Here is a 24,623-nt window from a genome sequence, read left to right on the forward strand (position 1 = left end):
AATTTAAAATGATTAAACTATCGTGTAAAAATATATTTTAGTATTTTTCATAAAAGGCGTTAGGAAATTTCACCCACCCACACTGCCTATCGCGTCACTCGGCCATTTGTACCGAGTTGACAGCCCCAAACGACGAATATGAAGCAAAAAGAGAATCCGCAGTCGGAAGAAACACGAGGGAAGGAATTGTCATTACATTCGAACGCAGACTTTTCGTTTTAAAATCAATTTTATTTTAAATTGCGATTTGTAAGCGGATATTCCTAATTCGTAATGTTAAGTTGGCCAACAAATCGCAGCGCGAAAAAGCCAGAAAAAAAGTGTTCCCGAGTGCGTTAGTGTGCGTGTGTCGGTGTTGCAGTCGGTGTGTGAAGCAAGAAGCAGTTTGAGAGTGAGAGGAGTAAAGAGCGTGCAAAGAGAGAGGAGGAGAGTTTTGAAGGACGTGCGAGCAGAGAAGGATCTATAGGATCACCGCGGATCGCCGATGTACATTAGCTAACTGGGTGGCAAACACCTCCACCCCAAATTCAAAATTCCACCTCAAACCCCCAGCCGGAGCATCGACATGCCCGTTTCGATGGCCGTGTGCGAAACGGCGAATGTCGTCAACGCTGCTCTTCGAGAATCCCTCAGCGGGAACACCTCCGGTTCCTCAGCCGACCAAGCCAAAACCGGCGAGGATTCCTCTGGCAACCTGCAAAATCACATCGTGGCCAATGCCAAACGCATCCTGATGGCCAAAATAGAGTACGAGGAGGTGCCAAACTACCACGAATCGGTTTTGGAGAACCTCAAGTCCAAGTATATTGTCATTAAGCCAGGAGGAAATCCAGGCGCCATCAATGGCTTTGGTGGAAAAAACAACACAGGCAAAGTTGTGGGCGCAAATGGGCATGGTGAGTAAAGCATAAAAAAGAAACGAAAAGTTGCCTGTAAAAGTGGCTTTTCTTCGTCTCCACCTTCGTCTGTGTTTTTCTTTGTGTGGCAATTTGCGCAATTTTCCATGTGCTATATCTATATATATGAGATGTATTATATTATATATAAACATATATGTAGTTTTCCGTTTGTTATTGCAAGATCTTTTGGGAATATCCCTCCACAAATCACGTGTGTTGTTTTTCCGCTAACATTTTTTTTTTATTGCTCTGCTTGCATTCTACCGGCTGCGCAGTCGGCGTCGGCAGAGCAGCATACCTGTACTTTTTAGGCGCTTCTATGTATGCGTGTGTGACGGCGCTTGGGTGGTGTACGTGTACGTGTAAACAGAATTCAAAGGAATACGCGGAAAAAGCAAAACAAGTACAACGCCGCAAAGAGTGAGCTGGAAAGGCACCAACAACACACAACGCCTCTTCTTAACTTCTGATTCACAGAGGTTGTGGCGGAAAAAAACGTGCTGCCTTTCCAGCGGCAAAAAAAAACAAGTCAAAAGCACGAGGGCCCCCCTCGCTAGTTCTGTCTCTTTTCCCCGCACACATGGCCAGCGCCAGCGGTACCATTATTGGCTTTGTTTTTTTTCTTTATTGTTTTTGATGCGGTAAATGCGTCGCAATCTGCTCTAGAGAGTGATAAAAAACGAAAACAAAGGCAAGATTGCAAAAGTGATTCACACGAAGCAGGAAGTGGACACAACGCCAAGAAGCAGGATCTGTTACAAGATGTTTCTTCTTTTTTTGGCCTGGTCAATGCCTTGAACACAGTTACAAAGGCAAAAATGGGGGGAGCAGAGGGCCTACAACAACCACTGTTAGGTCGCGCCAAAAATTCAGTTGGCAACACTGTTCTGCCCAAAACCCTGTGTTAGAGCGGGAAAACCATAGGTGTTCAAGCAGACACTGTGTCTGGTTCTGTTCGCTCTATCCCTTTCACTCGCTTTCTGTTATCAGCATAAATTTTCTTTTGTTAATTGCTATCTTACTCACTCTTGCTTGCTGTTATCAAAGACACGGCAGTGTTGGGAAAAGGCGAAGATATTTGTATCTCGTTGCGTACCTAGATAAAAATGATTGGTACTTCTTGGGTTATCAAAATAATTTTTTAGATACTTTGATTATCTCACAATCTTTATAAAAATATAATAAATAATAATACTAAAATTTATATTCAATTTGTATACAAAATACATAAGCCGTTTTAAAAATTGTTATTTAAATTTAATGTTAGCTTAGCTTTTTGTAAGAAGATGTGTAAACAAAGGTCAGCAAACTTATGTACCCTCGTTGGTACATAAACCGTGTACCCTTCTCAACACTGCGCACAGGTGATTGTGGGAGTGTGTGCGAGTGTGTCAGCAGTTTCTACAGCGAGCTCAGCTCGTTTTATTTTTATTTTAGTAGAACGGAACACAGGCAGGGAACGAGCGACAAAACCCAAAAGAAAGGATTTTTCCAATAAATGCATTATGACTGTGATAATAGTGGACGGGTTGGCACTATGGCTGATCTACAAACTGTTCCTGTTGCCCTTCTGCCTTCTCTTGTGGCACGTGCTTAAATTGGCTACCGTCCTTTTTCCCTTTGCAGACAATAACGGCGCTCGCAAACAATCAGAGCATCCCAACAATCAGTCGCATCACAACAACCACAATAATTCACATCCCTCTAACAATCCCAATGAGCTGCCCAAGCCGAAGAGGGTTCTATATCCTCGAGAGAACATACGCATCGGCTGGAAGCAGTCAGAGCGCAAATGGCAGGTGGGAACGGGTATGATAAATGTGGGCAACACCTGCTACCTCAACTCTACGCTGCAAGCCCTCTTGCATATCCCTGCACTGGCAAATTGGCTCGTCTCTGAGCAGGCGCATCTGGAGAACTGCAATGTGGCCGAATCCGGTGGCTGTTGCATCGTCTGCGCCATGGCCAAAACCTTGTTGGCCACACAAAGCAATCAGTCGGCCGTCAGGCCATTCCTTATCTACTCAAAGCTAAAGCAAATCTGCAAGCACATGGTCGTCGGTAGGCAAGAGGATGCTCACGAGTTTCTTCGCTTCTTGGTTGAAGCCATGGAGCGAGCGTATCTGATGCGATTCCGAAACTTTAAGGAGTTGGACCAGCTGGTTAAGGAGACAACGCCTTTGGGACAGATTTTCGGCGGTTACTTGCGTAGTGAGGTGCGCTGTCTGAGCTGCAACCACGTGTCCATCACGTTCCAGCACTTTCAGGATTTGTTGCTTGACATTCGCAAAGCTGACTCTCTGGAGGACGCATTTGAGGGACATTTTTCGCGCGAACGTTTGGAGGATATGGGTTACAAGTGCGAGGGCTGCAAGAAGAAGGTAAGGTTTTCGTCCTCTATATCGTTTATGTATCTAAAACATATCCCTTTCAGGTATCAGCCACTAAGCAGTTCTCTTTGGAACGGGCCCCAATTACTCTGTGCATCCAGCTAAAGCGATTCTCCATGATCGGCAACAAACTGACAAAGCAGATCTCCTTTAAGCCACGCATTGATTTGAGCAAATATGCTGCTCGCTCTCCAGCGGCTCAGGCTCAGCCACTAACCTATCGCCTGGTCTCGATGGTCACACATCTGGGAGTGTCCCAGCACTGCGGTCACTATACGGCCATTGGATCCACAGATACGGGTAGCTATTACAACTTCGACGACAGCTACGTGCGACCAATTGCAATGCAGAGCGTCTGCAACACCAATGCCTACATTATGTTCTACGAACTGGACCTCTCACAGGCTGCTAGTCCAGCGGCCACCAGGCCCAATGGAGTGCGTCTAACCAATGGACATAGCACACTACCAGTAGCGACTACAACTGTGTCTTCGCCTTCACCAACCCGTTTCATCGGTCCCCAGCTGCCGCCTGGTGGGATAAACGGCTACAGCAATGGCAATGCCCAAAAAACGGCCATCCAATTCAAGCAGCATCACCAGCCAAGTCAGCAGAACGGTCTCCAGTTGGGGACCGGAAAGTTTCAGGACTCTGCGAAACCTCAACTGGTTGGCGCACACGCTAAAGGCGAAGCTACTACAAGTCCCACTGCAAATGGTAACAAAAGTTCCTCCACCAACAGCAACAGCAGCAACCACAAATCAATAAACCAGCAACAATATCTGCCAATATCATCGGACGATGAAGATAGTGATGATGAGCCCAGACTAACGACAGCACAGCTGCCGAGCATGCCCAAGATGACGGAAGATCATACGGAGAAGCCAAAATCGCCCGTGAAGATACAAGTTAAGACCCCGGTCAAAACACCACTAAAAAGTTTAGTGCCCTACGAATCCGCCTCGGAGGAGGAGGAGGCGCCACTGCCCAATCCCCGAAAGCGTCGAAGTGGAGACGACTCTAGTGAGTCGGAGCAGGAGTCTGGACAGACCAATGGTCACAGCAAGACTAATGGCGGTCTCACCAACGGCGCCTCCACGTCATCGGTTCACGTTAACAACAGCAAACAAAAGACTGATGCCATAGACGAGATATTCAAGAGCCTAAAAAAGTCTGCCGACAGTGAGGACGACGATGATGAGGAGGAACCGAGCATCCAGTTGTCTAATGGCTGGCACCCACAGAAGCAATCGTCTCAAAGCAAAGCACCATCCTCGCCCAAAACGCCACCATCGCCTGCAGTTATCAAATCGAAGACGGGTATCTGGAAAGTTACTCGAAACGATGACGTTGAAGAAATCGACGATGACGACGATGAAGAAGAGGAAGCGCCGACAGCCAAAATTCAGTCGCCCAGCAAGACTCATCGAAATCCGTTCGCCAGTAGCAAACCCTCCACAGACTCGCCCACAACGCCTGGTGCCAAGCGCCAAAAGCTGCTCAACGGAAGCGCGGTCAAGTCGCATCCGCAGCAAAGAGTGGGCAACGGTTACCAGAGCGAAGCCACCTCAAATGGAAACACCATTAACGAGTTACTCAAGCAATCCCATCGGGGATATGGCTCCTCGGTTCTCGGTTGGAATAACAAGCCCGCGGAGCTTGAAAAAGAGGTAAGTTTAGGAATAAATTTCAAAAGTAACTCTTCACCGGCTTTTTTTCTACACTGACACTTGCGTTAATGGCTTACCTATATAAATTGTTTTAAAATAAAGTTTCGGTTTCAATAACACAAAATATCTATTAATTTTATATTATCCAAATTCAAGTTTAAAATAACCTTATTCTATTCGTAAATGCTTTGACACCTTTAACTAAAAATTTATTATTTGACTGGTTGTTTGGTTTTCTTTATTTCCCTTTCGATCTATATCGTCCACATATTTGCTGCATGAAATGCAATTGGATTGTGTTGATTTACTAAACGAACTTGTTTGTAATTTGCATTTGTTTCCACATTATCCCCATTCATTTAGCCTTTTGAGTTGGTTTGTGCTAAACGGATAGCTGGTCACGGCAGTGTGGATGGCAGCGATATCGTCGAGAGCTCGGTAGCAGTCAACGCGGCGGCCAGTGGCAGTGACAGTAACGACGTGGTCGTAAATGCAGTAGCGGTATCAGATGCAGGCGCTGACGCATCCGATCCGGATCGTCTCACGGACGGCCGGTAGGAGGCAGAAGTGGATGCGGAAGCGAGGGCCCTTGTGTTATTCCTCACAAAGCACACATAATACTATACAATACAATACGATTACCCCGAATAGTCTGTGATTGCGTTGACGGATTCCGTGCCCAACCGGACGGACTCCTCAACGCGGCCCCCGTTCGCCAAGCGTTAAAAGTGTTATAGAGAGTTGCAAAAGTCATTGCGGGAGGGAGTGACTGCAGCGGAGCCTAGGTAATTAACCCGACGACTCCGCATTCGTATCCCAGTGCAATGAAGCTTATGAGTTGATTGCTGGCCGGCACGTTATATCTTTTGTCCCCGCCTGATACGCCATAAGTTCAACCGTGCCGTTACCGTTTTGCCTGATAACCTGTCACCGTGAACCGTAAACCGTAAGCCACTCACCCATTTCGATAACATTACAATATGCATCCCAGTGTTGTTTTTCGTGAGCGTTCCGTACCTCATCTGCATAAGCTTCATTTCCAAGCGCATGTCAGCCTTATTATTGACAAGTTTTAAACTCCAGCTTAATTGTTGAATATTCTGTTTTCTGCAGCTACTGGTCGATGCGCGAGAGCAGCGACAGCGAGACCTTGATGACGACGAGGAGAATGAGATGGATCGCGGGCGTCAGCGCAAGGTGAAGTCTGCCAAGGGAAACAATAGCAGCAATGCTAGCAACAGCACGCCCGGTTACAATCCATTCCAGGAGTACGAGGGCCAAAAACGCTGGAACAAGAACGGCGGAGGAGGAGGATTTCCACGCTTCTACAACCAGAACTTTCGCCAGAACTTCCAACAGCGCAACAAGTTCAAGTTCAACCGTTTTGGGGGACCTGGCAGCGCCAAGTTCCAGAAGCAGCGAGCTCTTCAGCGTCATTTGGCCGCCGGCGGTGGCTTTAATCGGCGGCAGCCATCGGCACAGCAACAGCAGCAATCCTAACTGGATGCGGATACACGAGGATCACGAGAAGGAGACGTCGATGCGACTGCGGCGTGTGCATTTGTTATTGGATTTCAATTACGCATGAGTTTTGTAAACGTTTTTTAACTGCTGATGAACATATTAGAAGTAGGAGTAGCCGTAGGACTGTAAGCTATAAGCTAGAACGTAACTGTTGCCCCAAAATAATCCCAAGCCCTAACCCGAGAACGGCCCATTAGAACCTAAGACTAAGACTATCATTAAGAGGTATAGATGATTGCGAGATTGTGTTTGGCATTTTATATTTATTGTGTTTGGCTGGAATTCGTGTCTATACATTAGAGTGGTAGCCGGCCGTCCGTGAGGAACTAAGGTTACTGCTCTGATGCCGCCACTCACAACACAGCAAGGTTACCGCTCTGATGTTTCATTTTTAAAAAATGTTACCCCCACAGAAGAAAACACTTAATATGCTAAATAGCTGCGCATAATGGAAATAAAGAGCAACCCAATATTTTAAGAGATTAAACCTAAAAACCATGCAAGAAAACTTTGTATATAGATTTTGAGAATAGACCTAGACCCATGAAAAATCGAGTGTAATTTTAGCGGCGACCCCCTTTTATTTATAGAGAGCATAACCGAACAGCGGCGAGCAGCGATATTGCCAATGTTAATAACCCCCAAAAAAAAAAAAAATAAAGCATGTTGGATGTATATGTACTATGAATATGAACGAGAATATGTGCGCAAGCGAGAGATAATCGATCGGCGTATTAGCAAAATTATTGTACAAGCCAGGAATTAAACAGTTTATTTGATCAACTAGAGTAATAGTAAATAAACCGTAAAACAAACTATGCTTAAAGCTAAACTTAGTCGGCGTTGCGCTTGCGCCGCAGTTCCTTCTTGTTGACCATCCGGCCCTTTCGGTATTTTGTCTGTTGGCCCTTTCCATACTTGAGCTGTTTCCGCTGGTGCTTTGGAACGCTCTTAATGGTGTTATTTCGATCCCGCTTGGCCTTCTTTTGGTTGTTTTTCTTATCGAGGCGCTCCTTTTGCTTAAAAAGTTTACTCTGATGCATCTTCTTTAACGTTTTGGTTTTCATCAGACGATCGAGATCCTTTTTGCTCTTGATATCTGGCTGAGATGTGTTTGCTTTCTTGGGCTTTGAATGCTCTTCATCTTCAGGCTTGGTTTTTCGTTTACGAGCGTTTGGATCGAAATCCATACCTGGAATCCTGTTTGGTTCGGTGGGATCGTCTTCTTCGCTATGAGAGTCTTGCTCCTCCGGTTCGCTTTCCTCCGCCGTATTGGCCCCCAACATATTTCTTTTAGCTGCTAGATCATTGGTAGTTAGCTCTACGATCTTAACCTGCACTTCATCATCTTCGTAAGTTTCCTGCTTCTGCTCCTCCTCTGCCTTGTCCTCTTCGGTGAGTTCGCGCAATGGCTCAAATGTCTTCTTCAGATGGTTAAAGCCATCTTTTACTTCTTGCCGAATGCGCTTGCGCTCATTCTTGAGGTTTTTCTCCAGCTCCGCTTTTGCACGCGATCGCCTTTCGTTTTTTCTCTTCCGGAAGCCACTGAGGAACTCACTGTAGGATGAGAAGTGGACGTTAGTACAATCTGGATATCAATTATTGTTCTCACTTACATGCGCTTCTTGTTGTCAAATACAACTTCTGTTTTCTTCTTGGGGGTTTTTTTTCTGGTCATTTTAAAAACTTCTTTTGTTTACGTTTTCAACATGTGCAAGCCTGCTTTAGTGTTACCAGGTTGCTTAAAGATTTTTTCCCCAAAATATCAAAACATGTATTTTAAAAATTTCAAATTTGTTAAATGCAATGATTTATAATCCATTTGTTTTATTTAAATTCTTGCGAATTTTTCCTAATTTCTTGATTTATTATCTCGGATCATAACTGAAGCAAAATAAGTGTTAATAATCGCAAGACGCCAGATGCAATTTCAGTTAGCAGTTTTTATTTTTAAACTTTTCAAATCGCTTTTCGTATATATATCACATGATTATATGTTCAAGTTCAACAAGTTCTTCTAAAGAAGCATTAACATTACACAATTGTAAGACTAAATCTAGGGAACTTCGTACAACTCTACAGTCTATAACTAAGCTAAATACAATTAACGATATATTCTGTTGCCATATGTATCTGGTATATGTTTCGAAACTGATATATATAGTTTGCATCATAAATTCATTGGGTTTCCATTTATCTGTACCTCCGTACTCACTCGTCGTCATATTCTAAGACGAAGAGCTTTTTGCGTCGGAATGAAGATGTGTCGAGGACCTTAGCGGAAGACAGGGCAGAGCACGGACTTTCGAAATCTTGAACATGGACAAACCTTCCGAGCGAATCAACACTGAAAGGGTATAGGTTATAGGCTAGTCGTTGCTAAGGACACAAGGGTACTCACTTATTCTTTAGCAAATCCATGCGAGATTTACCCTGGTTGCTGTTAAGTGGTGTGGAATTTATTACGTTGGGGGTATCCTGATTAGACAAGTCCAGTGCGTCTTCGCCGGAAAGAAAGTCAGAGGCATAACAGTCGCGATTGGCAATGGGTGTAGATCCTATCAGCTGGAACTCCACCCGGGGCAAAAGAGGCACTCCTTTGGACGTGGGAGAAGAGGGAACTACGTTGATTTTTGGCTGTGAGGGAGCTATGGGCTTGCATAGATGAAGAACTTCCAGGAAGTAAAGGAAATAACGGAAAGCGGCCGTTTTCCAATTGCACATTCTTCCCCAGACGGCGCGTCGAGATCGCCTAAAACTACGCGACTGCAAATGTTTTAAAGATAAGAAAATATTTCATGGATACACTAGCGAACTCTTACCAGCATACTGAGATTCATAAGCGACTTGCGCTTATTTTGCAGGTGCTGCAATTTGGGGTGTGAGAGTAGTTGATCTGCTGTTGGTCTTTGCGCTGGATCAGGCATCATCATGGACTTGATCACCAATTGTAGCTCCAGAGATATTTCTGTTATAGCACAAATGATTAATTAGCTATCTAAAAAGTTATTCCATTGGAACTCACTGTTGATAAACTCCTCGGGCAGAATTCCATGCCTAAGCTCGTGCCAAAGTGGACCGTTTGAGGGAAGATCCATGTAGCAAGCTAGTTCCAACATGGCTATACCTAGACTGAAGATATCAGCCGCTTTGGAGAAGTGTCCCTGTAGTATCTCCGGAGCCATGTACCTGGAATCTCCCTCTGTGGCATGGTGGCTATTAGCTTTGTCTACATCGATGACTAGACCAAAGTCTGCCAACTTGCACGTTTCGTCGTCCTCGCCGATCAGGACATTGTCCAACTTAATATCCAGATGAATGAGATTCCTGTCGTGCAGCGACTTAAGGCCCCTTAGCAGATCCAATAGGATGTGCCAGATACGTTCTTCGGGAATTCTTTGGCAGCGTAGCAAATACTGTTCCAAGCTTTCGCGGCACAGTTCCATTTGCATATACAGACGGTCGTATTGCTCCCAAGCGCGAATAAACCGAATGCAGTTCTCGTGACCGGAGAATTCTTCGTACCGTCGAACCTCTTCCAGACGCTCGGCGCGATACTGCTCGCCACGGAATAATTGCTTTGAGATCTTCACGGCGTACAGTTGGCCGTCGGACCGATCGCGTACCTGAAAGACCTCGCCGAAGGATCCTTCGCCCAATTTGGCAAGCCGCTCGAAGCACTGCTCAAAGTGTGATAGTGAAAGGGAGCTTAGCTCCGCTTGGAATGGCGACGATGGCAAAATACTCGAATCCGAACATCCGGCGTCCCGGAAGGAGATAGCGTGGGCGATCTGGGAACTATTGGCGCTGCAGGAGCCCAGCGATTGGCTCCTGTTTAGATTGTTGTTGTCCACGGTGATGTATCCGCGAGTCTTGTACTTCGGCGGCCGGAAGCGATTGCTGTTCTCGCCATTGCACTGTTTGTGTCTGTGCTTATCGTCGTGCAATTCTGGGAGCGGTAGTCGATGATGCTTTTCCATTTTCATTTTTTTAATTTTTTTAATGAGTGAATGAGTGTGACCATATCCGACAACGGGGAAAATCTTGGCTCGCTAGGGACAATAAGAGCCGGCTTTATTTACATTACTTTTAAATATCTTAACTATTTTATGTTTATATGTTTTATTATAATTTAAGTTTATATATAGTAATAAAAAACAATTAACTTGGTTTCTTATCAAATCGTAGAAATCGTAAAATAGATATGGGCAGGCAGGAGAACAATGGTGTCATAATCTTAATATTATTTTTTGAGAATATGTTGCTAATTTATTTAGTATTAATGTGATGGGACATGCTATAAAAGTGTTCTAAGCCTAGATTACATAACATACGATATAATTCAAATATTGTAGAGTATGCCGCCTAAAAGCGGTGTTTATTTAGTATATTGCACACACTGAAATCTAAGATGTAGTATTATTTTCGTAGGTAATTGGTATATTTTAACGGTCCAGCTGCGGCCGCACTGAGTTTATTAACATAAAAAACAACAAATTTATTAGCAAAATGGTTAGCAGAAACTTAGAAAGGTAAATAAGACTCGGAGTGACGTTGGTGTAGTGGGTATTACGCAACGAATTCTGCCTAGTTTCGGGCGTATCCCAGATCTTAAAGTGCACCTGTTCTGATTATGCAATTTACCAGGCGGCTTCTTTATTTATCTCCCCCCCGGACAATGGCTTCTGCGGTTTGGGGCTTAATCTCGACCTTAACCTTATGTTTCTGATCAAGATAGCCATGATTGATTTATATGTTTTTCGTCTACTTTCGCAGCACGAGTAAAGTTCCGACTTTCCATGTCATCCGAGAAGTCTACGACAGTTCCAATGCCCACGAAAGATTTGAGGCGGAACTGGACAAGGCGCTGGAGGCCAAGGTTGACTTCATCATCATAGAGCCACCTCGTTTGGGAGACGAAACTGGTGAGTCCAGCCGAAATCTTTCCTTTTATAAATTATTATATTCTTGACGCCTTTTTTATTTAAATAGTATTTTTAAGTATTGTTAAAATGATTAATCAAATCTAATACATTACTTGTCATCATAGGTCGTTGGATTTGGGTGGGCAACTGTCTACACAAAACAGCAGTTGCCACTGGAGTGGTCTCTCTAGTGGCCAGTCTGTTATGGCGCGATCGCCCCATCATTGCAGCTCCCGCCTGTGCCCTTTCCCTTTTTTGCACGGGACTCTACACAGTCTCTTGGAACTATGATCCTTGTTGTCAATATCAGGTTAGAAATTGAATACCTTTTATATCCTAGATTAACCGACTAATTTTTGGAACTTTCATAGGTGGAAAACAACGACACCGTGCTGGAGAAACTACCACTGACAGATGTATCCTCGCCTGTGATTCTGGGCTACTCGCCCAATTCAAAAACCAAATACTTGCACCGTGGCGTATCCTTCCTCTCTGCTGCATTGTGCGCCTGGCAAATTTGGAGGTCCTACAAGTAGAGGATGAAAATGAACCCATAAAATGGGCAGCTTCTGGATTGGGCCACTCCCCTGCGGAGGAGTAATACCTAATAAGTTTAGTTTAGGCACCTAAGCGAATGCATTTCTTTTAGATATTCGAACGATTTTAACTTAATGTCCTGTCCTTCGTGAAATTTTGAAATGTTTTCAAGTCCCAAACCGTATCTGTCCAGTGCCCAGTTTTATTGTTTTTGTGGCTGCCATGTGAACTATCGCTAGTATGCTCATAACTTATTACGGTTCCCAGGCCTAAGTTAGTCATAAGGAAAGAGCAGCCTCTGCACTGTAAATTAAGCAAAGCCAACTTCTGTGTATAAAGCAAAACCCATTTATAATTGTTATTAGAGTCTAGTTAAAGATATCAGAAAGCGAAAGGCAAATAAACGCAATGCGAATGTTATTTCCAGGCTTTTAAGTTATTCTTTAACAAAGAGAGTGTAAGAGAATGTTTAATAAGAGATCCCTTAAAACTCGCCAGCTGATGATTTATGGAAATGTTGCGCTTCATGCGGGCTCTCTCCGTTGTTCTCGTCTCAGTCGTTTTGTGCATTTTGCTGGCAGTAGTCGCTAGCGCCAATTGATCGATCAAGTGGTGCGTTCCAGTGCGATCCGGTAAGGGGCTGACCCACTCCACAGCACCACCTTGATGCCGAGGCTGCAGCCAAAGCAGTTTTACCATGGACTCCAGTCACATAGCCGTGAGAATGGGTAAGACCGACGACAGATAAGAATGGGGCTTGATAAGATAGTCAAAAGGGTAAGATATATCAGCATCATGGTCGGCTATCACATCTCAGTTTGTGGCAAGATGCCAATCTTTGTAAGCGCTTATAATCTACGAGCGATCAGCAAGTATTATGCTCACCAAGATCAAAGTGGACTGGACAAAGTGTGCCACTTGACCAATCATCTACGAACTTTTATCTTGGCTAAGCTCTATTGTATGTTTTTTGTCCTATATTTCGCTACGATAGCACGCCGAAGTCCATCACCAGCTGGGGTCTCCCAGTCTTCTTATGGTAGTTTTCGATCAACAGACGATATCCGCATTCGAGTCGACGAGGATTGCGGTGTCAGCGAATCCACCCCCTTGCTCGTAGCTACCCAGAGATCCAACAAATCACCCTCAGGCTCCATAGCCACCACCTCCTCGTCGTCGCCATCCTCCGGAAATCCGAGCCTCTATAAAGACTGCTTTAATTGGCGCTCGGTGGGACTATTGGTCATGTGTGCCTCCGCATTGGGACTGGCCATGTATTTACTATGGAGACAAAGTGAGTTTTCCAGCTGATGGAAACTGTTGGGTGCATGAGTACGTGCTCAATTCGTTTCTGTTTGTATAAATAAATCTGAATTAGCTGTGAGTTATGATAAGCTGAACATAACATGTGAGTTTTTGTGGGAAGGCGGAAGTATTCAATGAGAAGTATTTAAATTACAGCTTTCTTATCAAAAAATATTCTATAAATGTTAATAAACCCAAAGAATACTTCAAAATATTTCAAAACATTTTTGATAAAGAATATTAAAGCTCTTTGTGATTAATGGGTAAATTAAAAAAAAAAAAATGTATTTTAATGTCTGAATCACTTTGCATTGCTTGCAGCCCAAATGCCGGACTTTGGCTACCGACTCAGTCTCATAGAGCATGATGTATGGTCGGATGTCAATCTTCATGGTCAGGGAGCTGTATTGGATCCGGTTAATGTCTTTAATGTGATTTTTACTCACACGGAGGGTAACGAGTGTGTAGACGACTGCACGGAAGTATTACACAAGATGCAGGTAAGTTCATTGGAATTAAGAAATTTAAAATATGTAACCTATTTAAATCCTTAGAAGTCTCATTCGGAGGAGCTACCCTACAACTTCCTAGTCGCCGGGGACTGTCAAGTTTTTGTGGCCCGAGGGTGGCAGTATGAAAACAACTTCACAAGAGATCTGCCAGGAAATAGTTCCCTAGTTATGGCCTTCGTGGGAAACTTTAGCCGGAGGACACCTATAAAGTGTCAATTGAAATCAGCCCAAGCTCTTATCTTAGAATCGCTGAAACGCAGAAAATTGCAATCGGACTACCAACTATATGTGGTGGGCAGCAATTTGGAGGCAGTGGAGGGGGAGCTAAAATACTGGCCACATTATGTTAGCCACCGAAGGACAAAGTGAATCCAATGTATAACTTTCCAAATTATTCCTCTCGTTTATTGTACGCCAAACACAAACAGTATACAAAGAAGCGCAGGATGAGTAAAGCGGGTGCCACCGATAAGCAAATCAAGGATCCCCAGGATCGGCTCTGGCGAGGATCGGGGGACCAGCGAAGCGTTGCGCATTGGATTAACGGATGATGCCTAAAACTATGGACTAAAAACTACAACTAGATGTGGGTCGGCTAGTCGAACTCCAATTTCCGAAAGCTGCCCTCAATGGACTCGATTTGTGAAACGAAGTTGGGTCCGCCGGTAGAGGCCTTTTCTGCATTAAAGCTACTCCTCCGCTGGATGCCACGATCGGAGAGTAGAACACTCTTATCCAAACCGAGTATCAAATCCCTCTTGGTTGCTAGCTCATGTTTCCACAGTTCGATCATCTCGCGCATGGGTATGGTGCCACCCATTTCCAGAGGGAGACAACCTTGATCCACACATTTCATTAGCTCCTTTTCGCTGCCATAGATGATTAGACGGTTCTTCATCTTGGAACTGACGCGGTTCTTGACGAAATCAATGAGCCACTTCAGCGTGGAGGGTACATTGATAAGGTGGATCTCCTTGTGTCGCATTGGCAACGATTGCTCACCCCATTTGAAGATGCGGGCGAACTCAGTAGGATTCCAGTTGGTCACGTGCGCTGTGGAAACGCCAGCAAAGTCACCCACATGTGTTAGCCCAGTGATTTGGGTCTCCTGATCCTCCATAAGGCACTCATAAGTAAGGAAATGCGCCTTGGCCTGATCGCAACTGGTGTGAATTTTTGGATTCAAGCCCTTGGCATTGATGACCACTACCCGGCGACCGTGCTTATCCCTCTTTGGCACTGCAAAAATATATCCCTGATCGATGAGGTCGCCAAGTCGCGGTTCCAGGTAGTCCAACTGAGTGCTCATGTGTGGAAATGTGCGACGAATGTTCAGATACTTGAGAAGCGTTTGCTCAGCCATCGGGACACTGAACTTCTTGGCGCGCAGGAATCGCAGGAGGAAGGTATCGTCGCATCGGACATTCTGCAGATCCTCATTCTTGGCCACCCAATTCCGCAGTTGCTCCAGACTCTGCTCCCGAGTGCATCGATCCTCCCGAAGTTCCCTCTTGGCAATTTTTAGGAGTGCCTCTGTCAAGATTGTGGTTTCACCCTGATCCTGCACCATCTTGGTCTCCTTCATCACTGGTAGAGCTAGGGTATGTATGTCGTTGCTACTCTGCGGTTAACCGATGAGCATGAATTGCTTCCACTACAAAGGAAGATAAGAAGTTCAAGCATTAGTTGGGATGTTCCATGATGAATTCTTATGATTAATAATGGCTGATTTAATAGCAGCCTGTATTTGTTCTTAACTGTAGGTAATTTTTAAAAATTCATTAATCATTATTAACAAGAAAAGTTCCTTACATTCTTTCAACCATGACTTATAACAAATAAACTTATTGTTTAATATGGTTAATCTATAAGATTTATTAATGGTCTTCCCATCGAAATTGGTTCAAGGTCTCTGTGATCTCAAGGCAAACGCCACCGGACCACGGGTCGCTGTAATTTGCAAATATTTGTTAATTAAAACTCACAAGAGACTCGTATTTGTTAAAACATCCACCAAATGCAAATGGACAATACGTTTTTTCACCGAACTCAAATCCGACGAAATGAAAAAATGTATAATTTATTCACTTCTTTGTTGTTAGGAGACCCATAAACCGACAAAATGGCATTATGGCCACATATAAAATATGGCAAAAAACCACAGAGATTTGGTTCAAGTTCAAAACTGTTTACAGAAAGCGGGTCAAAAAAAAAATGGATATGAAACATACAAAATACAACAAAAAGTGTTATCAATTAGTCAGTACAAGAAAGAGTTTTACTGTTTGCCCGGTTTTGAGTTTGTTGCATAACACAATAAAGAGGCAGGAAAGCAAAGAAAAATAAGAGGAAAGCGGCTACGCAAATCAATGGCCCCCATTTTTGGAGTCACTGTGTTTGACTTTACAGATAAACAAAGTGCGATCATGGGATGCACCAACACGCTCATCTTAATCCCAATATTTGCACACAATTTGTGATCCGAACTTCGGCTCGATTTGATTGTTTTATGGCTTGCCCTTTGTCTTTGGGGAATTTAAGACATCGATAATCAAAATCCGTTTTCCCATGACATCGACCCATTTGCATACATCTGTATATGCCTTTGATTCGTTGCGAACTCTGTGCCATTTAATTGATTTCATTTTTGGTTAAAAATTTGCATTCGATTTTTTTTGGTTGTTTTTTTCTTGTTGTTTTAATTTTTTGTCGGTTTTTCAATTTTCGTTTTGTCGGTTTTCCCCCAACTGGAAATGCGATTTCAAAATGTCATTGGGCAATGCGCCCGTTGGATCCCTCTCGCCATCTCCTTCGCACAGCATCTAGCCCTCTCTTTCACCTGCAGTTTCAACATGTTTATTAGGAGCTCGTTGCGGCTTGCGTGGCTTTTGTGTGGCTAACTGGCCAATAATGCAACAGGCGGTGCAATCGTGGCTTATTTGGTAATTGTTATTCCACAGCCTCATATTCTCTTGGCTGATTGACTTTAAGGAAGGTTGCAAGTTGATTTTGTTTGCTTTGGATCGATTATGGCCAAGAGGTTAATTAGGTTTTGAATTATCTGTTGGGCTTTGATTGCTTCTTGATTGAATTCTATATGAAAAACAATTTTTTTCGAGGTGATTTACAAAAAAATTAACTAACAGGTGGGTTTGACATTAGGAATTTTTTATAATTTTGTAATCTGAAATTATAGAATGTGATTTTTTTTAAGCTTCTTCGGTTTTTATTTCTTTCTTCTCTACTGAATTTTATCACTTGAGTTATCCTGTTAGATAAAAACCTAAAGTAAGTAAAATCCTCTTTTGTTTAAAATCAAAATAAATCCTTTTTGGGCTACTTGATGCTATCACAAACACAAACACTTTTTCACTTACACCCTCTGTTTCGATTCCTTTTTATCGCTAAATATAGCACGCTGCGTATGAGCAATGCCAAACTCCCGTTTTGCAATCCTTGATACGGGGTCTTGGGCTTTGAGTTATATCTCTACGAGATATGGCAATGTCAGACGATCTTCGAGAGACGACGCGCCGATTGAAAAATACGTCCAAACAACGCGAGGTCCAAACAACGAATGACGCTGACTGGAGAGGCCTCGTCTAGCAAAACAACGAAAAAGCCCGAGGAGAAACAAAAATTGTTAAAGAAATTAACTGGATTATATAATGCCCACACAAACATAAGCATAGCTATGGTCTATAGCCGAGCGTCTGAGCGGGATTCGAATGCAATCTGATCGGTTTGTTCGTTGGTTGGTAAATGCTTCTGCTGCTGCTGCGGCTGCTGCATGGGATAGAGTTGGAGGGAACAAGTTTTTGGGCAGCCGAAACTGAAAGTACGAAGTACACGAACCTTTTAGCCATATGTTGGGATTGAGGAGAGGAGAGCCATAGCCATAGCCTGATCCCAGCCATCAAAGGTAGCCATAAAGTATTAAAGAGTTGCTGTTGTTAAGTAATGGCATTCAGTCATTCAGTCAGTTGGTCACTTGGTCAGTGGCTGTAGATCAGGTTCGCTATAGCGGTTTATTTTCGACTTTTCTCCTCAGCTCCTACACTTACTCTTCACCGTGCATAAAGTCCGCCCCCCTTTTCATGCCCATTTGATTCATTAGGTTTATTGAAAAATATTGCTCACTGGGGGACTGGTAAAAAAAATTTGCATTTTCATGGACCGACTTTGGTTTGGCAGTGAAGCAAGAATGGTGACCAACCTTGAAAATGCAATCCCCCCGTTGGTAATGATGCTGTCGCTGTTGCTAATAGCCAAACACCTAATGATCACCCGGCGGATACGTCATCTCGAACGATGGTGATATTTACCCAGCTCTCCATTTCCAATTCGAATTGCGACTGCAGTTTACTGCTGGGAAATGCGTTGGCCCTTTGATATTATTGTTTTTTGAACCCAGGGCCGTGACGTGGGCTTGGAAATTTGAGTATCTCTGGCATTTTGGACATTTCCCAACTGCGAAGGGCGTAGGTCCAGTGATCGTAGCATTCATTGAGTTACGATCATCAGCATGCTAATATAATGATTAGTTTCCGTTTGCCCGTGGGCGAGTTGATTGGATAGGTAGGCACGCCCAGAGTGCTAAACAATCATTAAACTGCAGTGTGAAAATGCCTTTGTTCGATGATAATTAATGTTGATCTTGTTATGAGCCCTGTCTCAATGACAATTTGCTTAATTGATGGCTGAAAGAAGGTCACTTGTGAGAGTGAGTCCCTTTGAAATTGATGATGACATGCATCCGGTAAACATTAAGCTCTGTAGAAAGAATCTTGTAATGTATAAGTTGGAAACTTATTGGATTTTCGAGCTTAACGAATCTTACTGTTTTTCTTCCCGCTTCTTACTTCATTAAATTTAGGGTAACAGGGTACAGATATCTTTTAGATTAAATCAATTAATTTAAACTTAAATTACCCTCTACCTCAACGGAGACTTCCGAGTTGTGGGTTCCTGTCTGTCACACGATCGGGTTATTCCCCTATTACACCGATAACCTTCGCCATTGTCCCTGACCAGCCCGGATTGACCTACTCCACCGGCTCAGGCACATTTTAAACAGATTCGTTATGTTGGTAATAACCGTACTCGCTTTGCCAAGTGCTTGGTGTAATGTGCTCACTCATCGCTGGCACGATTTTAATTTCTTAGTCTTTTCACATTTATATTTTTCGTTTTCGTTTTTTTTTTGTATATGTATGTACTTGGCTTGCCGCATAACGAGTTTATGGCAAAGATGCCCCAACAGCCCGACAACCCGTCCAATTGCTCCACATCAGCTGGTAGGTAGCCTGTTTATAAAGATGCCGCCACCTCTTGATGCGAACAATAATAATAATTTTTAATAAACACATTACATGGCGCAAAGGCAGACGAAACAATTTGCAATTTCTGTGAAACGGAGGGGGTAACCTGTACATTTCGTTGGATTGGGTAAATTTTTTGAGATGGCAGGGGTAAACCTTTTTCGAAATACAATCAAAAACACATGACTGCCCACAAGATTTTACGGAGCTTTTTGAATTTGGTCTTAACCATAATTAACATGGAAGAAAATCAGCAGCACGGCTTAATTATGGTTTTCGAAAATGACCCTAGCGTCCACATTATCTATCCATACATTCTCTTTCTGGCTGCTGGCTGTTGGCTGTTTTTAAATCCCTCTTGATCCACCGAAAATGGTTTGGGGTCGTGTTCGTAAATTTGCATATCATTTTAGGTGATTTACAGAACAATAATTTATCATCTTTGCCATTTTAGGGCATCGTTGAGGGGGCTTTTGGCCCAATACGCAATAAAACTTTTGGTTGATACTTGCGCAGCTACCACGAGCACCTGCCCAAGGTAAATAACTTCTTGGCTTACTTTTCGGTCGCGAAATTGCGTCAATGGTTAATTATAATTGCACAAGACAATGTCGCTGCTCTTGAGCCATTGTAATAAATGCTAGGTAGGAAATTATAGGCGAATGGCCAAATGGGCTGTTCTGGCCAATTTGAACCTAACTTGGGTAGCTTAAATTAGATACCTCCAAATATCATACATCCGTTGACTTGCGTTCCAATACGAGTGAGCCTGTGATGCAAAATAATTGGAAAACGTTTAAGCTTAAAGAAATAGTTCAAAAAACGTTCCTAAAATTAAGTTTAATTAAGTTAAAAAAGCTTGAATTACACTTTTGCAGGACTTATTAGGACATATTTTCAGAGTTAATATAAAATGAAAATAGTTTTTAATAATAAAATGTAAATAATAACTTTATTTTATTTTAGACAACAAGAACAAGTGTTCATACATACGAAAAGTTTTTATTTTAAAGTATTTTGAAAACATGTTATGAAACTCAAGGAAAAGGAAAAATCAACAGGTTTTTAAAATCCGATAGGCTTGTGGGCGCCAAAAATAACAGAGTTAAGATAAACAGCAATGTTATTAACATTACTACGTAGGCGCTGAAAGCATCAACAGGTGGATTTCATGTAGATAAACACCATAGGATCAAAGGAACGATTTCTGATCAAAAGTTTCTTTATTTATGAAACAGTTAAGCAGTTATACAGAATAAAACATACACTTATACACAAAAAAAAAACATGAAAATATTCTGTTCCGCTGAACAACAATTACCGATCATACACTATTACAATTATACATAAATTATAACCAAGTTAGCAGCGCTTTTAAGAAAAGCGCGTCATTTAAACGGATTCATTGACAAGTTTATACAATTGACTTCTAAGCTACGTTTGATCATTACAATAGGAGTAGATTACTTAAGTATTATAGGGGCTAGTATAAATAACATAAATGTAAATTAATGCAATACAAAGGACAGACACTGGATCAGAATAACATTCGGTACGCTAAACATATAGATTTTAGCCATTTATTAGTGATCGTACAATTAGTTTTCAAATTAAATCATTTAGAAATAGAGTTTGATTTACAAAAACTAGAAGCTACATAAAAAACCGCGACATGGTCTCGCGGCACTCATAATGAGATGCTTTTGCTTGACGCAAGAATGAACAAATTCAAATAATTGCCATGGGGAATCTGGGGGGAGTTATTCGGAGACTACTTAACCAAATATTAGTACGTAGGTAATATATGCATAATGAATAATCCGGCATGAATGTGTGCGACTGTCTCTGCTTGGGTGTATGGGAGTGGTGTGTGTTTTTTGTGTGAATAGGACATAACCGGAACGTATCTAAATTATCGTTACGGGGTTTATCGCTTATCTACTGCAGATATAGCCTATGATAATCGTTGGCGCCAAAAGCGCAGTTGCATTTGGGACACTTCCGCTGCCGCGTTTCATACCGTGTTCGCAGGCAGTCGTAGCAGAAGACGTGGAAACACTTTGACAGCACCGCATCCTTCCGTTTCACCTTGCACGAGGGACATGTGAGCGTTTCCTTATACTCACGAATCTCCTCGATCATCACCTCGTCGATTGTGGTGCCTGACATTTCCATCTTCTTCATGCGTTCCGCCTTGCGTTTAAACTGCGCCAGCTCCTCCTGCAGCCGTTTGGTCTTATAGGCCTCTGCCTCCAGCGAGCTGGTCTTCTCGGCAACTACCTGTTGGGCCTCCTTCATTTGCGCGTGATACTTTTCGAGATGCAGCTTTAGGTCAGCAGCCGACTGCGCCGATTCGATCGCCTTGCGTTTGTGCATTTCCATGGCCTGCTGGCGGAGCATCAACTCCTTCTCAATGGACGCAACGGTGGCCTGTAGACTGCGCTCCTTTTCCTCAAGCTTTCGAAGAACGATGTGCATAGCCTCGATCTGGGTGGTTGCCGTCGCCATCTGATCTTCCAGCACAGTCTTCTCCTCTCGCAAAAGCTTGTGCAGCTGGTTGGCCTTAATGCGCTCCGACATAAGCTTGAAGTTGGCATCATCCTTTTCGCGCAGCTGCTGTATAAGCCGTGAGTTCTGCTCCTGCATGTCTTCGAAGGCCTGCCCAGTCACCTCCATCTCGTTGAGCAACGCCTCTTCTTCATGGGAGCCAACAAAGGGTCGCGTATAGTTGGCTGTGCCAGGTGCACCACTACCCCACGAATTATCCGAGGGCTTGTGGTTGGCCATCTGCTTTTGCAGCTCATACTTCTGCTCCTCTAATTGCTTTATCTTCCGTAACGCCTCCTCATCAGCCAGTTTCTTCCGTTCCTCGCGCTTGCTCTCCTGCAGCTTCTTTAACTGTTGACGCAGCTCTTCGATTTCAGAACGCAACTTTTTCTCGGTGGCCATCAGCTGGACCTTGTCACGCTGATCCTTCGAGACGCCTTTGTACATGTCTAGTAGCAACTTCATTTCCTTTTGGTCGTTCAGCGCTTTTCTGTGGAAAAACAATAATGTTATTAATATTTTTGCATTTGATTTAAAAACCTACTTTAATTGCGCCTTCAGATCCCGCACCGTTTCGCTTTCTACTGCTTTGACATCCTTGCCTTTTACACCATCCTTGGAATCCTTTTCGGCTTTAACCGGAATGGAATTTGTAGCAGAAGTCGTGGAGTTTCCAGGTCCAGGGGAATCTTTCTTTTCGGATGCCGACGCATCCCCACAACTCTGTTTTTCCTGTTTGATGCCGTCTTTGACATCCTTTCCACTGGCATCGTCATCAGCATCATCTTCGGTCGAAGTGTGATTCTCCTCCTTAATGATTGAGTTGGTATCGTTTCCAGAGTTAGTTTGGTTTGATTGGCTACAGGCTGAAGCGTTATTAGAGTTCTCCTCCTTGACATTAGTAGAGTTCTCCTGCTTAATATCTTCGCCTGCGGCACCTGTCGCCGCCTGCATCTTATTGCCTTCAAGCGTGGCTAAAGCCTCGTCCAGTTCCTTGCGTAGCTTTAAGTTGTCTGTGGATGTGTCCTTGTACTTTCGCTTGTAACGCTGCACTTCACCCTTCAGCTGGCCATTATGGTTTTGCAGAGAGGTGATCAGATGACGCATCTCGCGATTGATGGGTGCCGTCTGCTCGTTAGCCGCCATATTTTGTTCGAACTCGATTCGCAGAGCCTCGTACTCTTTTCGGATAAGAGCCAGCACGTCCTCCATCTGAATCATCTCACTGCGAACCTTCTTTTGGGCAATAAGCTCCTCGCTCTCCATTACCTCGATCTGTCGCAGGTGCTGGTTCTTGCTCGTCTGCAGCTGGTTACGGGTTTCATCCAACATAGTCTTAATCTGCATGGACTCGTTGTAGAGCACGGAAAACTGGCTCTGCAGGCACTTGTACTCCGTTGTCTCCACAATTACAGATTCGGGTAGCTGTCGTATCTGAAAAGATAAAGGTGTTTAGATTAATCAAGTGGGAGCTAGCGAACAAAGGTTCATGTAGAAATATTAAGTATCAATCTTTAACGTACATCCATTTTGAGCTTCTCGACCTCCTTGAGGGTTTCGCGATGTGTGGCATGGAGCTTATCTAGCTCTTGCAGTCGGTTGTTGGCTAACTCGCGGTACTCCTCCAGCTCCTTTTGCAACTCTTCTAAGAGCTGGCTATTAACGCTGGTGGTGGCGCTGCCAGTGCCCGTAGTAGTGGGTGTCTTGGCACTATTAGTGCTCTTATTGGGATCGCCGTAGATCTGGTGGTAGGCCTTTAGTTTCTCAATGGCCTCCGCCAGGTGGTTCTCCAGCTTATCATTCCGGCAATGGATTTTCTCCAGGTCGTATTGCAGCTCGTCGATCTGGTTCTTCAGCTCGGCGTTCTCGGTTTCCTTGGCGGTGTGGGCGTCCTGGTACTCCTTCATTTTCAGCGACATAGTGTGGAACTTCTCGTGCAGAGAGGTGTTCAGATTCTGCAGTTTGTGGTTCTCGCTCATTATCTCGATATGCGTTTGCTTCAGAGTTTCTTCCAAAGCATGGACTCCGGCCGCGGATGGAGTGGCTTCCGCATCGGCACCGGATTGCTGCTCCTCGTCGCCGGCGCCCGATCCAGCTGAAGCCAGACTATCACCTTTCAATACATGAGTAATTTTTTCATTGCGTTGCATTAACCTATCAATAACCTGTACGATCTTGGCCACCGCCCTCTTGGACACTTGGACGCGATTAGCCAGCTTTTCGTCCAGCTCCTCCTTGTCCCAGGTGGACAGTTGGGCGAGGAACGAGGTAGTGACCTCGTTTTCATTCCGGTTCTCCAGTTCGTCGGCCGTTTCGGCATCGAATCGCTGCAGCAGAACACGGATGTCCTCGTTCAACTGATTCCAATACCGATTGACCACGTTTAGAACGGCGTCGTCCTGCGTTTGCCTCTTCTCCAGCTGTTCTATGCGATGTCGCAGCTCTGCCTCTGATCGCATCCGTTGCTCAATGCGCTGGGCGAGCTTTTTATTTTGGAACTCCAGCACCTTGATGTCCATCTCCTCCAGTGTGGACACCGGCCCAATTAGATGAGGCTCGAAGTGCACCTTCTTGATAGGCGGTTGGCCGGCGGCTGCAGCAGCCACCAAGCAGCTGCTCCCGCTGGCGTCGTCGGCGCTCCGTTTCGACATCCTTGCACTGCAAAAGGGGATAGAGGGGACGAAAAGGATTTATTGCAGTTGCGAAAACCATCGGTGTGCCAAAATTATTGATTTGCCATTCGTGGCTGTACTCCATTTTTTATCGTGTGCGGTGGCGGCAGCAGTAATGGTCCCGTCATTGGCTAGTGTACCTGGCCTTTTGGGTACTCAAAATCTAGAAGATGGCATGGCACTCACCTTAATCTCCGGTTTGTACACTTTTAACTTAACATTAATTAAGGTTTTCTTTTGCTTTTCTACGTTTTGTCAGGCTTCATAAATATCGCTTGTGGGTTGCGGTCATACTTGGGATTTTCACATACGGATATACGG

General features: G+C 43.9%; 7 protein-coding genes across 9 annotated transcripts; 3 read left to right on the plus strand and 4 right to left on the minus strand.

The window, feature by feature from the left end:
- Nucleotides 1-126: 126 nt before the first annotated feature.
- Nucleotides 127-6,978, plus strand: LOC108107780 (ubiquitin carboxyl-terminal hydrolase 36). 2 transcript variants are annotated; one of them, XR_001772450.1, is made up of 5 exons: nucleotides 127-896; nucleotides 2,526-3,280; nucleotides 3,334-4,959; nucleotides 5,323-5,744; nucleotides 6,073-6,135. XR_001772450.1 is itself a non-coding variant. In XM_017215475.2 (4 exons), exons 1-4 carry the CDS (start codon nucleotides 566-568, stop codon nucleotides 6,457-6,459), a joined length of 3,099 nt encoding a protein of 1,032 aa, XP_017070964.1. In that variant the 5' UTR covers nucleotides 127-565; the 3' UTR covers nucleotides 6,460-6,978. The 2 variants fall into 2 exon arrangements, 1 of the variants encoding a protein (XP_017070964.1); XM_017215475.2 differs by lacking the exon at nucleotides 5,323-5,744 and having other exon boundaries at nucleotides 6,073-6,978.
- A 248-nt stretch (nucleotides 6,979-7,226) lies between these two features.
- Nucleotides 7,227-8,212, minus strand: LOC108107520 (nucleolar protein 12). Its single transcript, XM_017215061.2, has 2 exons — nucleotides 8,100-8,212; nucleotides 7,227-8,040 (listed from the first exon to the last, which is right to left on the minus strand). The coding sequence occupies exons 1-2, from the start codon at nucleotides 8,159-8,161 to the stop codon at nucleotides 7,317-7,319; spliced, it is 786 nt and encodes a 261-aa protein (XP_017070550.2). The 5' UTR covers nucleotides 8,162-8,212; the 3' UTR covers nucleotides 7,227-7,316.
- Nucleotides 8,213-8,411: 199 nt separating this feature from the next.
- Nucleotides 8,412-10,506, minus strand: LOC108108239 (membrane-associated tyrosine- and threonine-specific cdc2-inhibitory kinase). Its single transcript, XM_017216206.2, has 4 exons — nucleotides 9,509-10,506; nucleotides 9,306-9,451; nucleotides 8,885-9,249; nucleotides 8,412-8,830 (listed from the first exon to the last, which is right to left on the minus strand). The coding sequence occupies exons 1-4, from the start codon at nucleotides 10,467-10,469 to the stop codon at nucleotides 8,695-8,697; spliced, it is 1,608 nt and encodes a 535-aa protein (XP_017071695.1). The 5' UTR covers nucleotides 10,470-10,506; the 3' UTR covers nucleotides 8,412-8,694.
- Nucleotides 10,507-10,908: 402 nt separating this feature from the next.
- Nucleotides 10,909-12,365, plus strand: LOC108108118 (transmembrane protein 11 homolog, mitochondrial). The gene is made up of 4 exons (XM_017216035.1): nucleotides 10,909-11,015; nucleotides 11,260-11,408; nucleotides 11,534-11,718; nucleotides 11,780-12,365. Exons 1-4 carry the CDS (start codon nucleotides 10,993-10,995, stop codon nucleotides 11,942-11,944), a joined length of 522 nt encoding a protein of 173 aa, XP_017071524.1. The 5' UTR covers nucleotides 10,909-10,992; the 3' UTR covers nucleotides 11,945-12,365.
- A 66-nt stretch (nucleotides 12,366-12,431) lies between these two features.
- LOC108108116 (peptidoglycan-recognition protein LD) lies at nucleotides 12,432-14,152 on the plus strand. 2 transcript variants are annotated; one of them, XM_017216033.2, is made up of 4 exons: nucleotides 12,432-12,673; nucleotides 12,940-13,239; nucleotides 13,572-13,750; nucleotides 13,805-14,152. In XM_017216033.2, the coding sequence occupies exons 1-4, from the start codon at nucleotides 12,643-12,645 to the stop codon at nucleotides 14,129-14,131; spliced, it is 837 nt and encodes a 278-aa protein (XP_017071522.1). In that variant the 5' UTR covers nucleotides 12,432-12,642; the 3' UTR covers nucleotides 14,132-14,152. The 2 variants fall into 2 exon arrangements, with proteins under 2 accessions (XP_017071522.1, XP_017071521.1); XM_017216032.2 differs by lacking the exon at nucleotides 12,432-12,673 and having other exon boundaries at nucleotides 12,680-13,239.
- Nucleotides 14,146-17,388, minus strand: LOC108108117 (alpha-tocopherol transfer protein-like). The gene is made up of 2 exons (XM_017216034.2): nucleotides 17,140-17,388; nucleotides 14,146-15,416 (listed from the first exon to the last, which is right to left on the minus strand). The coding sequence occupies exon 2, from the start codon at nucleotides 15,345-15,347 to the stop codon at nucleotides 14,358-14,360; it is 990 nt and encodes a 329-aa protein (XP_017071523.1). The 5' UTR covers nucleotides 15,348-15,416; nucleotides 17,140-17,388; the 3' UTR covers nucleotides 14,146-14,357.
- A 3,261-nt stretch (nucleotides 17,389-20,649) lies between these two features.
- LOC108108109 (E3 ubiquitin-protein ligase Bre1) lies at nucleotides 20,650-24,603 on the minus strand. The gene is made up of 4 exons (XM_017216019.2): nucleotides 24,489-24,603; nucleotides 23,154-24,288; nucleotides 22,175-23,064; nucleotides 20,650-22,120 (listed from the first exon to the last, which is right to left on the minus strand). Exons 2-4 carry the CDS (start codon nucleotides 24,279-24,281, stop codon nucleotides 21,022-21,024), a joined length of 3,117 nt encoding a protein of 1,038 aa, XP_017071508.1. The 5' UTR covers nucleotides 24,282-24,288; nucleotides 24,489-24,603; the 3' UTR covers nucleotides 20,650-21,021.
- Nucleotides 24,604-24,623: the final 20 nt, after the last annotated feature.

Source organism: Drosophila eugracilis, unplaced genomic scaffold (genome assembly GCF_018153835.1).
Source record: "Drosophila eugracilis isolate 14026-0451.02 unplaced genomic scaffold, ASM1815383v1 contig_2088, whole genome shotgun sequence".
Lineage (NCBI taxonomy): Eukaryota > Metazoa > Arthropoda > Insecta > Diptera > Drosophilidae > Drosophila > Drosophila eugracilis.

Coding starts and splice junctions, on each gene's coding strand:
- LOC108107780 (XM_017215475.2), top strand. CDS start 566: ATGCCCGTTTCGATGGCCGTGTGCGAAACGGCGAATGTCGTCAACGCT. Junction 3,281..3,333: donor GCGAGGGCTGCAAGAAGAAG/GTAAGGTTTTCG, acceptor TATCCCTTTCAG/GTATCAGCCACTAAGCAGTT. Junction 4,960..6,072: donor CCGCGGAGCTTGAAAAAGAG/GTAAGTTTAGGA, acceptor TGTTTTCTGCAG/CTACTGGTCGATGCGCGAGA.
- LOC108107520 (XM_017215061.2), bottom strand. CDS start 8,161: ATGACCAGAAAAAAAACCCCCAAGAAGAAAACAGAAGTTGTATTTGAC. Junction 8,041..8,099: donor TTTGACAACAAGAAGCGCAT/GTAAGTGAGAAC, acceptor CTCATCCTACAG/TGAGTTCCTCAGTGGCTTCC.
- LOC108108239 (XM_017216206.2), bottom strand. CDS start 10,469: ATGAAAATGGAAAAGCATCATCGACTACCGCTCCCAGAATTGCACGAC. Junction 9,452..9,508: donor GCCCGAGGAGTTTATCAACA/GTGAGTTCCAAT, acceptor GTGCTATAACAG/AAATATCTCTGGAGCTACAA. Junction 9,250..9,305: donor TTATGAATCTCAGTATGCTG/GTAAGAGTTCGC, acceptor AAACATTTGCAG/TCGCGTAGTTTTAGGCGATC.
- LOC108108118 (XM_017216035.1), top strand. CDS start 10,993: ATGGTTAGCAGAAACTTAGAAAG. Junction 11,016..11,259: donor GTTAGCAGAAACTTAGAAAG/GTAAATAAGACT, acceptor CTACTTTCGCAG/CACGAGTAAAGTTCCGACTT. Junction 11,719..11,779: donor ATCCTTGTTGTCAATATCAG/GTTAGAAATTGA, acceptor GAACTTTCATAG/GTGGAAAACAACGACACCGT.
- LOC108108116 (XM_017216032.2), top strand. CDS start 12,696: ATGGGGCTTGATAAGATAGTCAAAAGGGTAAGATATATCAGCATCATG. Junction 13,240..13,571: donor GTATTTACTATGGAGACAAA/GTGAGTTTTCCA, acceptor CATTGCTTGCAG/CCCAAATGCCGGACTTTGGC. Junction 13,751..13,804: donor AAGTATTACACAAGATGCAG/GTAAGTTCATTG, acceptor TTAAATCCTTAG/AAGTCTCATTCGGAGGAGCT.
- LOC108108117 (XM_017216034.2), bottom strand. CDS start 15,347: ATGAAGGAGACCAAGATGGTGCAGGATCAGGGTGAAACCACAATCTTG.
- LOC108108109 (XM_017216019.2), bottom strand. CDS start 24,281: ATGTCGAAACGGAGCGCCGACGACGCCAGCGGGAGCAGCTGCTTGGTG. Junction 23,065..23,153: donor TCGAGAAGCTCAAAATGGAT/GTACGTTAAAGA, acceptor TTATCTTTTCAG/ATACGACAGCTACCCGAATC. Junction 22,121..22,174: donor GATCTGAAGGCGCAATTAAA/GTAGGTTTTTAA, acceptor GTTTTTCCACAG/AAAAGCGCTGAACGACCAAA.